Source organism: Struthio camelus, chromosome Z (genome assembly GCF_040807025.1).
Source record: "Struthio camelus isolate bStrCam1 chromosome Z, bStrCam1.hap1, whole genome shotgun sequence".
Taxonomy (NCBI): Eukaryota; Metazoa; Chordata; class Aves; order Struthioniformes; family Struthionidae; genus Struthio; species Struthio camelus.
Window position 1 is genome coordinate 58112785 of NC_090982.1, and position 15595 is coordinate 58128379.

The 15595-nt window shown below is 37.8% G+C and overlaps 1 protein-coding gene across 2 annotated transcripts in view; it reads left to right on the plus strand.

Moving 5' to 3' along the window:
* The window catches only part of LOC104144888 (EGF-like repeat and discoidin I-like domain-containing protein 3), a 254672-nt gene extending 239718 nt beyond the window's left edge, over positions 1-14954 (plus strand). For both annotated transcript variants that reach the window (XM_068928088.1, XM_068928089.1), the window contains one exon: positions 10736-14954. In XM_068928088.1, coding sequence (XP_068784189.1) covers positions 10736-10885 — 150 coding nt within the window. In that variant the 3' untranslated portion in view covers positions 10886-14954. The remainder of the gene's footprint in view (positions 1-10735) is intronic.
* Positions 14955-15595: the final 641 nt, after the last annotated feature.

A 15595-nucleotide genomic window follows, 5' to 3' on the forward strand; every position in this document is an offset into this window, starting at 1 on the left:
TCTGAGAAGGTCCTGACGCCTATGATTATGGATGTGTCTAGTGTAATTGGATGTCAGATAAACACTGGAAACAAAAAACTCTCCTTTCATAGAAATACCATAAATGCATTCAGTATAAGTGACAGATGGTCCCTTCAGTACTTTGTACGCACCCTATTTTAAATCCCTGGCATTTAAAAACAAAAGCAAAAGATCTACTGTGAAAGTAATACCTTCTTCGAGCCAAACTTCTATTAGCAAACTGTTGCATTCGTTATAGTGAAAAAGACAACATGCATTCAAGTCTCTAGTGAGAAACACAGTGACAGTCACCATCAAATCTAAAAGAAAATGCAGTCTCGCTTAACAGCACTGTGCTAGTCTACACTTGTTTATAGCATTTGCCAAGGTAATTAAATTCTCTTTGCTTTCATCATCAGATGGATTGTTAATTGCTGTGTGTATTATCCATTAGGAACAATGGAAAACTCTTTAATCATTGTCTTATTAAAACATCTCACATCCTGTATTAATTAACATCACTAAGAATAAAATAGACATATCTTCTTATGATTCCTTAACAAATCAGAAACAATTAAAGGCAGAATGTGATCAAATACGCTTAGCTGGAGATTAGAAGTTACAATTTCTGAGTTTAGGTTTGTAGAAAATGTACAAACAACATCACTTGATGAGTCTAGATCACATCCTTTCTGTTTCACAGATATTAATATAAAAAAACTTTCCTGTTTTTAATTTTTTTCCAGATAACATTAGTTATCCAGAGTCTGACCTTCCACAGTTCTAGTTGTCAGTCAGTGAACTTGACATAACTTCACAGAAGATAGGCCTGAAAAGGATCTTAAGAAATCACCTAGACATGTGTGTCTCAGCCTATGAAGAGGCTACTCTCTCACCCATCCCCTCTCAGAGAAAATGGGTTTCAGTAAACCCATTGCTCCCTCACTGCTACCCTAGGATCAGGTGCAAAGAATCCTTAGTTGTTTGAACTAAGGTTACAGACTGCCAGTTTAAAAAGTTGAGGCAGTTACCTAGTTCATTCCCCTGTCTTTCACCTGACCAAGGTACAACACTCATATCCTAAACCATTCTCTGACAGAGTATTAGTTAATATGTTTGTAGAAACAGCCAGTGATTAAAATTATACAATGTAAGCAATCGATTCCAGTGTTTAAATCTTTAAAGGTAGGAGGGTTACTTCTCCCCTTTCCTGCAGTAAGCCTGCCCTGTCCTCAGAGGACACAAGAAACAGTTCTTTATCTTCTTCTTTTCAGTTTTATATGGTTGAAGTCTATTAACTTGTTTCTTCTCTGGGGGGAAAAAAAACAACTTCATCCTTTCATTCTTTCCTCAAAGGTCATATTTTCTAAACCTGAGATCATTCTTTTGGATTCTCTTTGGACCACCATCCAGCTGTTCACCTCTCTCCTAAACTGTGGTTTCTCAAACTTGTCTTAGTGTTTCTGCTGAGGCCTTAATAATACTGAGTAGAAATATTATGTTATCTGTTTTACATGAGATAGTTCTATAATGATCCCCATACATTCCTTTCCTCTCCTTACCTTTTCTTAGAACAGTATGTCATTATTCCCTTAGATTCGATTTATGATTCACGCTAATCTGTACAGTCTTTACTGCATAACTACTACTTTCCCCATCATCCTCCATATTTTATCTGTGACACTGATTATGACTTCCTAAGGTACGTGCTTGGTACTCATCAATATTAAATTGCATGTCGTATTTTCTGACCACTTCTCCAATTTGTTAAGACCACTTTAAACTACCAGTCTTAACTCCATTTTTGAAAATTGAGAAACTTGGCCTCGTCTGTGCGTTTAACAAGCTGATCTGTTTCATTAGACATGAACGTTGGAGTTGCTTATTTCCCTCGTCCCTTCAATTGCTTAGAGTACAGAAATTCTGTTGGACCCAAGACATGGAACGTCACCCAGGAAAACCTTCCAGTGCGTCATCACTCCAGCAAGGTGTGCATTGATTCACTGTGCTCTCGTGAGGTTTGGCCACTGAATCTGTAGAGCACCAGAAATACTGTCCACGCTCTGGCCTGTTCCTTCATCCTGAGTTTGCATCAGAGTGCAGTGGCACAAAAAAGCAAATGAAGAATGAAAACAACTGAAGAAAAAGCAATGCTGTGCATCATCCATGGGGAGCAGAAGAGAAATAGTGTCATCAGTCCTGCCTGATACAGGACCGATCTTTGCACCAAATCCACACCAATTAACCTTCCTTAACTTAATGGAAGATGCTAAATTTGACGCAAAATGCAAGAACGTTTTTGAAGGATCTGTGTTTTCACAGGACAGTGAAACTCTAATAAAATGTTTCTTCTGTCCCCTGGGGGTAAAGAAGGCAGATTTAAGGTAGGCACTGGCAAAACTACCAACTGCACTAAGTATAAATTATTCATAATTTGCCCTTATTCATTCCATTTATTAGTTGAAGCACTTGATTTCTTCTGAGAAAGATAGAATATGGAGATTTCTGACTCCCTTTGCAGGTGATTTATTCGTTCTGTGTTCATCTCATGACCCTTGGTCAGGGATCCAAAAATTTAGGAAAAAGTTTGTTCCAAAAACTATGAGGGAAAGGAAGACTGAATAAAATAAAAATAACTGCAGGATAAAAGAAAAATAACTAATTTTAAGATCCTAAGAAAGTGGTAATTTTACAGTCTGGAGAAGCAAAGATAAAAAGAACATCTCAGACACAGAAATAATGGAGATATTGGTAGGCTAGTAGTGAAAAATAAGGATTTATGGATGAATATCATGACTTTAAAACACATTAAAATAGGAAGTTACTGCTTAATCTTATCTAGTGCTGAACATCTTACCTGTTCAGTAGTTTACAGGATGAATGTTAATGTATTAATGGGTTTCGGTGAATTCCTGAAACTGTTCACTTCTGCCTCTTCATCATTTGTGGAGTTACTTTTCAGAGAAAAAAAGATCAGTATCTCTTGTTCGCAAGTACACTATTTGCAGCCGCTATCTTTGATGAATCTGTAACAAAGGAATTAGTTGTTTCAAACAGAAGGAAATGTGGTTTTTGTAGCTTCAGTTTTCTTCATTGCACACGTTCAAATGGAAAAATATACCAAGAACAGTAACTCCTGCAGCCTCTATTTGGCCTCTGCTGTTTTAACTGCCGTTCATTTGAGTTCATAACTATGCTGAACTTCTTTGAATGCAGAGAAAAAGGTCCTGGAAAGAAAGCATGTCTTTAAAAAATGATGCCTTTCTCATTTTTGTAAATAGCTTGAATGAGATCCCTGGAAAATATCAATGTCTTTCCCATTCTCCTGAAGAAACAATAAAATTACAAACACTTAGACAGCTTGCAAGAAGGAAGAAAATATATTTTAGAAAAAGGACCGGAGTTAATAGCTATCTTGTTTTTCTCAACTAGAGGTCAGTAGCTCACTATGCCTCCGACGTTAAGGACATCCAAACCAAATTTCACCTTTTTTTTTTAAATCACATTCGAATGTGATTCATAAATTGCACTACCTGGTCTAGATAACCCAAGGCTAGCTGCAGTGTTAAATGGCATTTTAGAGGCTATTTTTTGAAATAAGATGGGGACGTTTGAAAGTAGCCTAAAACTGAGTCTAGAAATCTGCAGCACTGTCAGTCATTATGAGCAATCAGAGGTGCAATTAACTGTAGATAGAGACTATCCAATATGCAAATAGCCACTGCATTTATGGAAAAAAATGAAGAACTAGAGATATAAATTGTATCAGTGGAACGTCTAGTTAATTGCATGGCAACTGAAGGCAGGAGCCTACTTGTAAGTGAAAAGTTGCTCGTTGTTAGGTTAAAAATCTGACTGACTTCTGCAAGGTTTTGCTAATTATTTTTCTGTAAAAGGTTTAATTACTATAATACCTGGTTTGCATGGATAGGTTGGATCCCTACATATAATCCACACCTTCAGCATTATTTAACACATTCTCTAAATGTCATATTTGATTTGTTAATATCTGTTGTAATACACAAAAAGGTAAGAAAGCACTTCAGTGTTCCACTGTTTTGCTCCTGTTATTGCTACTTGTTTGTGTTTTAATTTTTTTCAAATTTCACTAAAAAAAAAATTCTCCATTGTAATTGATATTACAGTCAAATGCAGATGTGAAGAGAAACCACAAGGCAGTTAGGGGTCACGAAGTCATTGTGTGAGTTTGTGTAAAAGGACAGTAGTTTTTTGTTTATAAGATAGAATCTGCATCTGTTTTTTCCATCTGGTGTGGATGGTGCGTTGTGCTTTCCTGGTAGAGGAGTTTTGCTTGAAGAGACTGTACTGTGGGTAAGGTGAGAAGATAAAACTCCACGTAAGTGAAAGGTCTTCCTGGTTGAGAAAAGTAGATATGATGTCTGGAAATGAAAGTGTTTGTCTTATCAGTTTAAGGATATTCTCATATTTCTGCTAGCTTTTAGTTTTCTCCTTCTCACTTTGCCACTCCAAATCAAATGAATTTAGTTTCTCTAAATCTTTAAAACCCTCTAACCAGGTTCTCCCGTGGTTTAAATTATGGTGGCTTCTATTACCTTCAGTGGAACTATTACGATTTATATCAGCTGAAGGTCTAGCCATACTCATTTTAGGTCATACCTTCATCACACTTATCTCTCTCCTGCCTAAGAGGAGAGCTAAAACAAGGCAATCTGCTCATATTAACAGTACCTACCTTTGAGTTCTGTAAACATGTTTGAACGGAAGTTAGTCTTTGAAATACTTCTCTTTTTGCTTGACTTGGACCTTCTGTCATAAACCACTTTTGAACTACATAGAGTGGAATAAATTCCAATTGAAGTGGCACCGGGAGATTTCAGGTGAAAAATATAAAAAATGTGATAGTATGCTTTATGAGTTCAGTACTATTATTTGCATGTTACCTGCTCTGAACTAGAGGAAATAATAAAGGCTGTGTAATAAATGTTCTCATTCATTTATCACAGAGAGGGCAAAAACAATCCTTCTCCTGACACTGGACATTTTTTGTCTAGTTATCCAGTCCCTGCCAACCAACTGCTGACTCTTTATCCACTTCCCGACAAAGTAGCAGGTGAAGAAGGAGGAAGTAGAATGACTAAGACCAGGAGTGGAAGATCCTGACCTACCCAAAAAAGAGTTGGTATATACACCAACTGAAAAGGAATACTATCTTTTTTTCTTTCTAAATCGCTACATAAACTTAGTGTGCACATGCACACATATGCAAACACATGCACGCATACATATGTACATATGTATGTATGTATTTATAAAAGAACACACTCAAACTTACGTAGCGGTAGGAATCTTCCATGGGAATGCAGTAGTACTAGAGTACAACCAAATGTCTGTGAATGGTAGCTCTGCTTCTGCTAAGAAGCTCAAGACCTCTTTCACTATCTTTGACCTAGCACTGTTCACTGGTAACTCTTCGTGGTGAAAAGAGTTTCTCAAAAGGAAAAAGCTTTAAAGCATAGGAGCTGCTCAAATTTGCAAATTCTCTTTTGCTTGAGCAGATCTTCTTCAATGAATGGTAATAAAGGAATAAAATGTTTCCAGAAGAAGGGAACATGACTATCAAAAATTATTTTTCTGTGCAGCTTGTTTTTGGAACTGAAATGAGTTCATGTTATTTTAATACTGTGCCTTTAACTGTTGTAAAGTTGAGATAGTCTACGCTGAAGCAACTTCCAAATAGAAGCCAGGTCTAACTATTCTCTTTAACTGAGCTGCCTCCAATCTGTGCAGAATTAACTTTTCCAGTTAAAAAAATGTTTAAAATATTCTGCTTAGAATAAAAATTGTGTTTAAGACTGAGTGGCTTCACCAATCTGAGGCTTGAAAGTTAAAGTCTCCGCTCCCTTCCATTATCATAAGTAGCACCAATCAATAATTCTGTGGCCGGTGCAGACTTTTCATCTAATTTAAGTTTCTACAAGACACGAGATCAAGCAAGATTCTCTGTGGGGAATTAGAGTCCCTGAATTTCCATCCTCCTTGCACATCCCTTAACACAGCTCCGCAAACAACCTTAGGTGCTGCAGCCACCTGTTTAACTAGTCCTGGGGACATGCCCTAAAACCTGGTTTGGAGCTCCACGTCTGGAGCAAAGCAAACATCAGTTTCAATACATTCTGGTTTTCCCAAGCGATTTTTCTTCAGATATTTCTTCTAAATTATTATATCATAAAATATATAATAGTTTTCTTTTAAAAATAAGAATCAACTTACATTGTCATGATTCAGATTTGGTGCTTATGCCATAAAATACTTCATTCCATTGAAAAATCTGAGTGAGTGCTTGAAGGCAAGACATCAAGATTGTTTGTCTGGCACAATTATAAACAAGAGTTATAAATATTTCAGAAATCTGTGCGCAGAGAGTATCATTACATATTTTCCAGGTTTTCACTCTCATTTGCATGAACGGATAATAAAATAAGCTATTATATTAAAAGTGCAATAATACACATTTTTTGCTTTTTCAATAACAGCTGTAGGAGACTAAGCTACACAGGAGCTGCACATGCGTGTGGGGATTGTATATGTGTAAACTTGCTGCAGCGTCTAAGTAAATATTTCAGTAAATGACATCTTGTAAGCATGCAGACTGACGTCAGTAGATAAAACCACTATATTTTTTAGCATTCTAGAACAGGATTGTCAAAAAGGAGGAGCTTGAATCCACTTCTACAAGCACAAGCAGCTGGCACGTGGCAGCTGCTGTGCTGGGTGAGGCTAAAGCTCTACCCACACCAGTGTCCTCCCTCCAAGGCAGGGAGCATCCACAGCAGGTGACTAGAGCAGAAAAAGCTATAGGGCAGTTGTTGTTCTCTAGCGTACCCTCCCAGCCTCCGGATGTCTTCTGTCTATATGTTTAATTGCCCTTGACTGATTTTGCATCTAACAGTTTATCTGATCTTTAACAGTACTTAATTATTGTGGGAAATAGAGTGCCACAGTTTATCATAGTTATGATTAATGATCATACAACAGAATTAACATTAATGATTTTATAGGCATTTATTATCTCTCATTTCAGAAGGCTAAGTCTATTTAATCATTTTCAAATGGATATTTTTTTCATGCTTTTGACCATCTTGTCATTTCACTCTGTGTTTCCTATCCAGTTTGAGACAGGGGAAGACTGGAGCATTACCCATCCTGAACTCAAAATGTGGATACATATGCTCTGGATTTATGCACTGAGACGTTAATATTTTGTTCTTGTTTGTACTTAATACTTTGTTCTCTATTCCTTGCCAGCTTTTCAGATTGTTTCTTACTGTTCCTGGGCGTTGATCTGAAGAATTTCTTAGACCTATGTATTATAATTTCCAGATCTGTTTCTTGAATGCTAGTAAATAGTTGTTAAGATTTTCAGAAATGTTGTACACTAAAAAGTACTACTTAGAAACCAGTGTGAGCAGTGATCTTTTATGAAATGAGGTTACCAGCTTTTTGAGAGCTTTTAATTGCTAAGTTGAGTCATCTAATATTAACTATATGGCCACAAAGCAAAGGTAGTTAAAGACAATATTACTCTTGGCTACTGAAACAGATTTTTTCTGCTGATTAAAAAAATGATTTTTTTTCTCATTATCCATACTCTTTCCTAGTATCTTGTCTCCGTTAGTGAAGCTAGGCTGAGGTAAAGATTAGGAATAACAAAGAGTACACTTTTCCCATAATAAATTCACTGAGTCCACAGCAAGGCTAATGGAACAAAACAGTGAATTTGCTCTAGGAATATTATATTTCATGCTAGTCTCATTTGTGGATGCTGGCAAAGCTCCTCTCACTTTCTGGTAATTTTTTTCCTTCAAATCCTTGTTCTGGTCTAGCACATTAATTTCTTGAGACTCGATCTTGGATTTTGCGGGGGGAGGTTCCAAAATGCATTTCAGATTTACATAAATTAACTTGGCACCTCTAAAACAGGTGAGTTTGACTTCAAGTACTAATGAAATCATGTTTGAGTTAGAAATATAATTTACCTCTTATTTTCCTGCTCTAAGTAAATGGCATAATTCCTACCTTGTTTTGCTGTATTTGTTGCTTGGTTTGCACCACCTAATTTTATTTATTTTGCATAGCTGTATGTGAAGAGGAATACTGGGGCTCTAGATAGGTTCTTCTGGTAAACAAATAAGTTTTTTACTCTAATTTTTAGTTTAAATACTGTCTCTGAATTACATCTTCCATAGGGAAAATAAAATAGAGAGTAAAAGGATTTTCCATTAGCTCTGCAGCAAGAATTGCTACTAGTGCTTATCATCTGGCTTGGTAAAAATATTTTGAAATATCAATGACTATATTGCATGCCCGGGCAAGAAATCAAATGAGGAAAACCCCCTATTTTTAGGCTTTTTGGGATCCATATTATATGCTGGGGGGCTACCGCTCTACAATTTTAGTAATGAGCTTGTTGTCTTTTATTGTATGTAGTATTGCCACAAATGAAACACAAATTCAAAAGCAATCTTGTTAGCCCAAGCTCCAGCTGATTTATATAATCAATACTGTATTCAAGCAACAAACAATTTTTCTATGGTAAATACTTTTTTTTTTCCTTAGACTCATAGCACTGTTGTTTCCGTGGTCCATCTTCTATAATTTTATCTATCTATCTTGACTGCTGGGTGCTTTAATGCTCCCATCTCTGTATTAGTGAGGTGCCAGACTAGAAGGGAAATTTATCACTTGTGAAAGAACATCACTTCTGGAGGATACACATATTTTGTTTGAGATGCCAAATTGATAGCACCTGAGAGAAGCTTTCAAAATTCAAAGAAAATATACAGCATAGAGACCAAAAAGTGAAGATTTTCATACAGCGTGTTGTAAACATGTCAAGGAGGAACCAGCTTAAGGGCTAAAATAGTAGGTTAGTCTCTTTTGAATTCAACCTCTGACATTTTTCCTCAGAACTTCCAACAAACTTATCATTCTGCACTGATTCGGTCACATAAGCACTTGTTCCAGGAGGTTCATATTCTTTTCTGGTTGATACAAACTTAACTCATTCTTTCATTTCAAATAGACCACCGAAAAGCCATCAAATACAGATTTTGTAAATGAAAAGTGAATTGGCTGACATTTGAAGGGCATGAACATTTCCCATATAAACTAAAAATACCCGGGGAGAATAATTTGATCATTTTGCCAGAAAATAGTGCTGTGGCCTTTGAATTTAAATAGTAGCTGTTAGGGGAAAAATCTGGCATTGTCTTAACACAAACTGAAGTCGGGGTATTCACTTATATATTGGCTAACTCATACCAGTGGAAATAAATCTGAACATGCACTACACTCCGTATTATGATTTTTTAATGCAGTCACAGACTTTCCTGCAAACTGATATTATATTATATCATATGCTGACTTTTGTTTGACAGAAGATGTGTCTTTGATAATCACTAACTTTAGAATGAGATATAGGTTTGCATCCAGAATGTATTCGTAAGTGATAAAGTTTGTTCTATACTTTACTAATGTTCTTCTATGTGAAACAATAGCAGCATCTCCCTGGATTAGCTTGACATGATACAAATGTCAAGTAATAAGACATTTAATTTTTTAAATGTTAATGATTTTGATGTAACTTTTGGAATGAGGCCATGGATGTTCACAGAACAGCAGATAAATCTCTGCATTTTGAATCAAAGGCTGGATCTGCACCATGGCTGAGCACGTTAGACTAATAGGCAGCTCTGAGGACCCTGGCAAAGAGTGAAATCTATGGGCCTCAATTAAGTGGAGGTGCCCTATGGAGCATCAGTCCGGTGTCCAGCCTGGGACCAAAAGTCAGCAAGGATGATCAGGGAGCTGGCTGGAGACACCAGAACTGTGGCATAACCGCAAGGGAGGTAGTGCCTCCTCCTCCTCCTCCCCGTGGATCCCACATTGCTGCTAGGTCCCACAGCATCTGAGGGATCTCGTCAGATCCTTGGCCCTTCTCTGGTGCCTACAGCAGACTCTGACGGGTTTCCACTTCTGGGGAGCATGTCCTGCACACTGAATTTCAGGATTTCTGAGCTGGATATCTCTCCCACTTGGCCCTGCTCTGCAGAGTTTCAGACAAGTCACTCCTTTTGTCACTTCCTTTTGGAGCCGCACTTTAGGGCATCTGGAATCTGGCTTAAGATGGGCAATTATGCTGTTAATTCAGCACTGCAAATAACATTTCCGTAGTTAAGTGTATCTCGTCGGCACTGCAGAATTGAACATCACAGTACTTAACCCGTTATCCACATCTTAGCCGTATCCCATGCTTTGAAAATGTTTCAGACTGTAGCTTGTAGTGGAGATCACCGAGTCACACAATAGTCCCTGCTTAGCAAGGTGACATTATTTTTCGGACATTTTTCTGTTTCAGAAACATTCAGAAACATTTACCCAATATCATAATAACATACATTTTCCTATCCCTTTGTGAAATACTGTATTTATAGTTTAATTAAAGAAGGGTGCAGTTCTGGTTCTGGGCTATGACTGATGCAGTATTTGTCAGACATAATCCAAACGAGTAGGAGCTGTTTGCTGTGAAACCAATTCTGCGTATAGAGGAAGAGTCTGTCATATCTGGCAGGTGTCTGGTTTTACTTAGGGTGGAAAGAAACACTTTCTTTCGGTTTTCTTCACTCTTTCTGTCATTGTTCAGCACTCACAAATGCCAATATAGATATAAATCTTTCTGTTACTTACCTTACAGGTGTTCCAGGGAAATTTTGACAATGACACACACCGAAAGAACGTCATTGACCCTCCAATCTACGCTCGGCACATAAGGATCCTCCCGTGGTCGTGGTATGGCAGGATCACCTTACGGTCTGAGCTGTTGGGCTGCACAGAGGAGGACTGACACGGATCTTCGTTAGAGGCATCACAACTCTCTATATCCCTAAAAGTCTCTCTGTAGAAGAAACTGTGCAAAACCTGTAGGAAGCTGAATGGGTTTTTCATGAACAAGTGCTCACTTTATGGTAGGCCGCTAACTGTCTTTCGCAAGGAGGTCTAAGCCTGCCCTTTAAATGATCCAATCCGATTTTGTCCTTTAAATCCGTTACAGTGTTGTCCCTTTTGCTGTGGAATTATCTTTCTAGTTTTCTTTTAAGTTGTTCACACTGGTTGAAATGTGTTAGGGAAGAACAGCAGCATCCTTTTTCCAAGGAAAGAGAAATAGCATGACAAAGCTCATTTACAGCTTTAGAAACACAGGGCCAACAAGTTCTCCGTAAATCATACTGTCATCTTACTTGCAAAAAGTGATACTGCAGCTTTTAGCAATAAGTTTTCTCTGGGATGACTGCATTATAGTAATTGTTTCCCTTGTGCCTATCAAACACTGTCAGTATGACATATATTTTGAAAGATACTCTGTGGTACTATAAAAATACAGTACCTGTGATATTGCAAGCTACCTTTCATTACATTTGTCTGAACTGCAGAGTTCGTGCAACTAAGGGTTTTCTTAAGTAACCCCACTTTCTTTCTCTATTTTGCATGCTATAGACACAGTCTCCATTTTTTCTGTTTAGTATCACTGTTATTTTCTTTGGAAGAGGTGACCTGCCTGCATATGGAACAAAATCTGCTATCAGTATATTATGAAGTTAATGAATTTGTCAAAGTTTATTAATTCTGCTTGAGATGCTTTTTTTCAGGGAGTCTGAGCTCAGACTCCAGGCTGCTTGTGCTATCTCACCTTAAGCACTCACATGGATACAGGCACATGGTGTAGCATAAATCTTGAGCCCATTTTGTGCCTTGCCCAGGAGTGAGCGCACAACCCTAGATGGAGCTGCCTGCCTGATTACTTCGGTCGGAGGGCTCCTTCATTTCTCTGAGGAGGAAACTGTGGGATGAAGGAATTAGGTGCTAAAAGATGCACAGAAGGAATGACTCCCTCACTCCCAGGAGGCCATCTTGTTAGGCTCTTTTTGCAGTGCCTGTCACAAAGCTCCTCCCAAACATGAGTGCAACTGAGGTTGTAGGCGCTCATAAAAGCTGGGCACTTGGGATCTGCTCCTGACCACGTCTTTTCAGACGTGTGTCTCTGAGCCACGTGGAGGCTGATTTTTGTCATGTCTTAGCTACAGAAATGATTCATGTATGCTACATTGTTTTACCAACATGATAGTCAGCTATGAGCCAATTCTAAGGTGTCAAAGGTAGGTTTAAGAAGAAAAATTACAGAACACTAGGGAGGACATGAAATATTCCAGGGCTGTAGTAGTTAGCAATCCACGGGCAGCCCAGACCGGCAGTGCGATAAAGTGGGAGCGGGAGGCAGTGGGCCCGGCTACGCCTTGCTGCAGTCCCTGGAAGCAAAGCAGCTGCCAGGCTCCCCAGCAGCATGGCAGGCGACTCGCTCACAAGCCACCGCTCCTTGAAGCAGCCTCTGGGAGGGTGCGATTTAGTAGGTCTCGGGTATAATACAGGAATCAGGAAAGTTTGTTGCAGTCACAGTTCTGGGGCTTATTTGTCATGCAGTCTTGGGCAAGTCACTTCTCTGTGCCTCAGTGTCCCTGTGACAATGGGAATAGTGATACCCAGCTTTGTAAAGCACCTGGAGTTCCTGGGAGGAAAGCGCTATGTGAAAGCCAGGTTTTGTTATTGTAGCACCCGAATCTTAAAAGTTCTTGGAGCAATGGGTTGAGGGACTGTTTTATTTATCTGAAGGCATGAAATGCTTTTACTGTCACTATTTTAATTTCATAACATGCTGATGTAGATGTATAGGGCTGCATGTTTTAAGAAGTGTTTCTGAATTTCTTTGTTGCCACCATTGCATTCTCACTGAAACTAAAATACTGAGGTATGAACCTGGGCCCTGCTTCCCAGATAAACAACTAGCTGGCCCACAATATGCAAAGGGCAAAGTTTACTTTGGAAGCAAAATGGTTTGGATTTCAAAACCTGCATTTAATCTCACATTCTCCACCACAGACGAAATATAGTCCATTTTACTGTGAAAGACCCCAGAATAGCAGCCAGGAATTTTCCAAACAAGAATTTAGGATTAATTTGTGGAGGTTTTCTGATAAGTGTCACTTAAATTTTTGCATTTTAAAACACAAAACATCCTGCCCCTATAAAGTGACTTACTCCTTAAACTGTATTTACACAAGTATTTATTTTAGAAGGCTTAGACATTTAAAGACATAAGACTTTTAAGGAAGAGTCTTATAAAGGCAAAAGGTAAGAGTACGTGTAAGAAATGTTGAGGTCCTGTGCAACACTGCTAAGTTTGTTTTTTTATTTTTTACTTTGTGCTGCATAACAAAAGCCACTAGACTGTTACTGTCTTGTCTGTAACTGTGTTAACAGCATTCCTTAATGATGTATATATGAAGCGGTCTTCAAGCGTAGTGAGCAATTTTAAAGAGAAAGTCAATCATGATGGTATTTTTGAAGAGCAAAAAATTTCTGAAAAATGGAGGACAGATGTATTCCTAAATTATTTACTGCCCATGTTTTGCACTTTAGGCTCCTCCAGGAAAAAAAAAAAAAAGAAAGGTAGTAATATTAATATTTTAAGGGGGCACATAATATTTAAAGGGGTCCAAAACCTTTTTCCTGTTTTGGGAGAGCAATTGACCATGAATTTAATTAAAGATATGAATAGTAGCACATAGGTATTTAACTACTTGACTGTGTACCCCAAAAATGGAAGGCCATTTTTGAAAATTAAGCTTCCTAGTTCAGTAGTTCGTTTTAATGTGTTTGTTCTGTGTTCTTAAGTGATTTTTTTCATATCTATTCATCCTTTGCAACTCCAGTTTTGATTTAGTTTAAACTTTTGGTTTAGTAATTTAGTTATGTTACCTGTTCATCTGCATATTAAGTGAGTGTTGTCATGCTACCTAATGTAGTCATTTTGTTTTGTAATAATTTAGAGTTGAATATTTTCATCTTTTGGTTCATAGTCAGCTTTCATTTATTAGCATTCTTCAGAATCTGAAAACAAAGCTCCGTACATTGTGATAGCGCTCTGCGATAATTTCCAAAAGCATCATGTATATGTTGCCCTTACATTTTCAGCTGATGTACTGGAGCTTTTTCTAATGATATAATTAATTCCTTGGTTAACCAAAAGCTTTCTTTAGATGGCATTGTGTAGCCATGGTACCAGATTCTGCTGCTAGTGCCAGCAGTTTAAATCTGAAATAACTCTTGATTTCTATGGAATTATTTCAGGTTTAACAAAACAGATGAGAGTCAGATGTGGCCCATAGTTAGGATTATTTCCTTTAATTTTATTTTCCTCTTTGCATGAAAATGATCGTCGTTAAGGGACACATTCTAAACGGACACTACTGTATTCTCCTGATGAAAGCAATTGGCATTCCAAACACAGGACGCGTATAGGGTATGTTCCTTTAAGAGCGGACAGAAAAACGTTCTGAAATAATCTTCCAATTTTGTGTTAGTTGTTACAATGACATTGAACAAGAGTGAAAATGTTCTCCTAATTAAATTTCACCCTGAACCAGTTAAGTATTTGCAGGCAGACTTCACCTTTCTATAGCTCTATAATGTGCTTACTTTTATAGCCTAAGAAGTAAAACAAAGGCACAAGGCTTAGTTTTATCTCTGTTCCGTTAAGGGCTTATCACTTTAACTGGTTCTGGTTTTGAGGTTGACTTTCTCTTTTGAAATGACTGCATACAAATTAGTGTGAGTTTTGAAGACTAAGGATACTAAATGAGTGTATCTTTGCTATACAACAAATATGAACTATAATATTCAGTGCTGGCTTCTGATGTGTCAGTAAGTACAGAAGTATCTCAGACACAATGACCTTTGCAACCTTTCAAGCTGTGTAATATTCAAATGGTTTTGTATATACTTAAATCATGTAGAATGATGTAAAACCAGTATGACCTTGTCTAGTCTTCAAACTTAACAATAAAACTTTTGAAAAATGAGGTCATTTTTGAAGCACTTATAATGCAATACCTTGAAGAAGATAAAACTTATCTCAGTCTGAATGGCAGCAAATGCAGACTGGAGATATGATGTGGCATTTTGCTGGATTCATTCACTGGGTCTTTGAGGTAGGTAAGTTTGTTTCTGGCAAAGTCAACTGTGGTGTGGTGCTCCCTTCAATGTGTTCCTTTTGTTGTTTCAGATTAGAAAGCAACAGTTTGAATGAGCCTAAAATATTTTTGTGTCTTACTGCTCTTTGAATGAGCACCAGAAGTGTAAACTGACAATTTCATTTCCTTTAAATCAAATTTCTAGGGATATTTACCAATCCCTATGCTCTGTTCTGCCCTCCTGCATAGGGAAAAAATAATTTCAGGAAAGATAAATACTGTTTACAGTGCAGACCCACTAGGAGACTGGGAGCAGTGATGCCAAGCAGGGCCTGTGCTTTCTCACATCCCCGCAGTGGGTGGCTGGCATTGCGCCTAGAGCTGAAGCTAGCGCTTCCCATGCTTTTCTGTTGCCTACTGTACAACCCATTTTCCTGAGGTTCCTGCAAAACTGCCCTTATTACTTACCTCTAAAATCCATTCTGTTATATCACTCAGGAAGGGATCAAGTAATACTTTAATGGAAATCC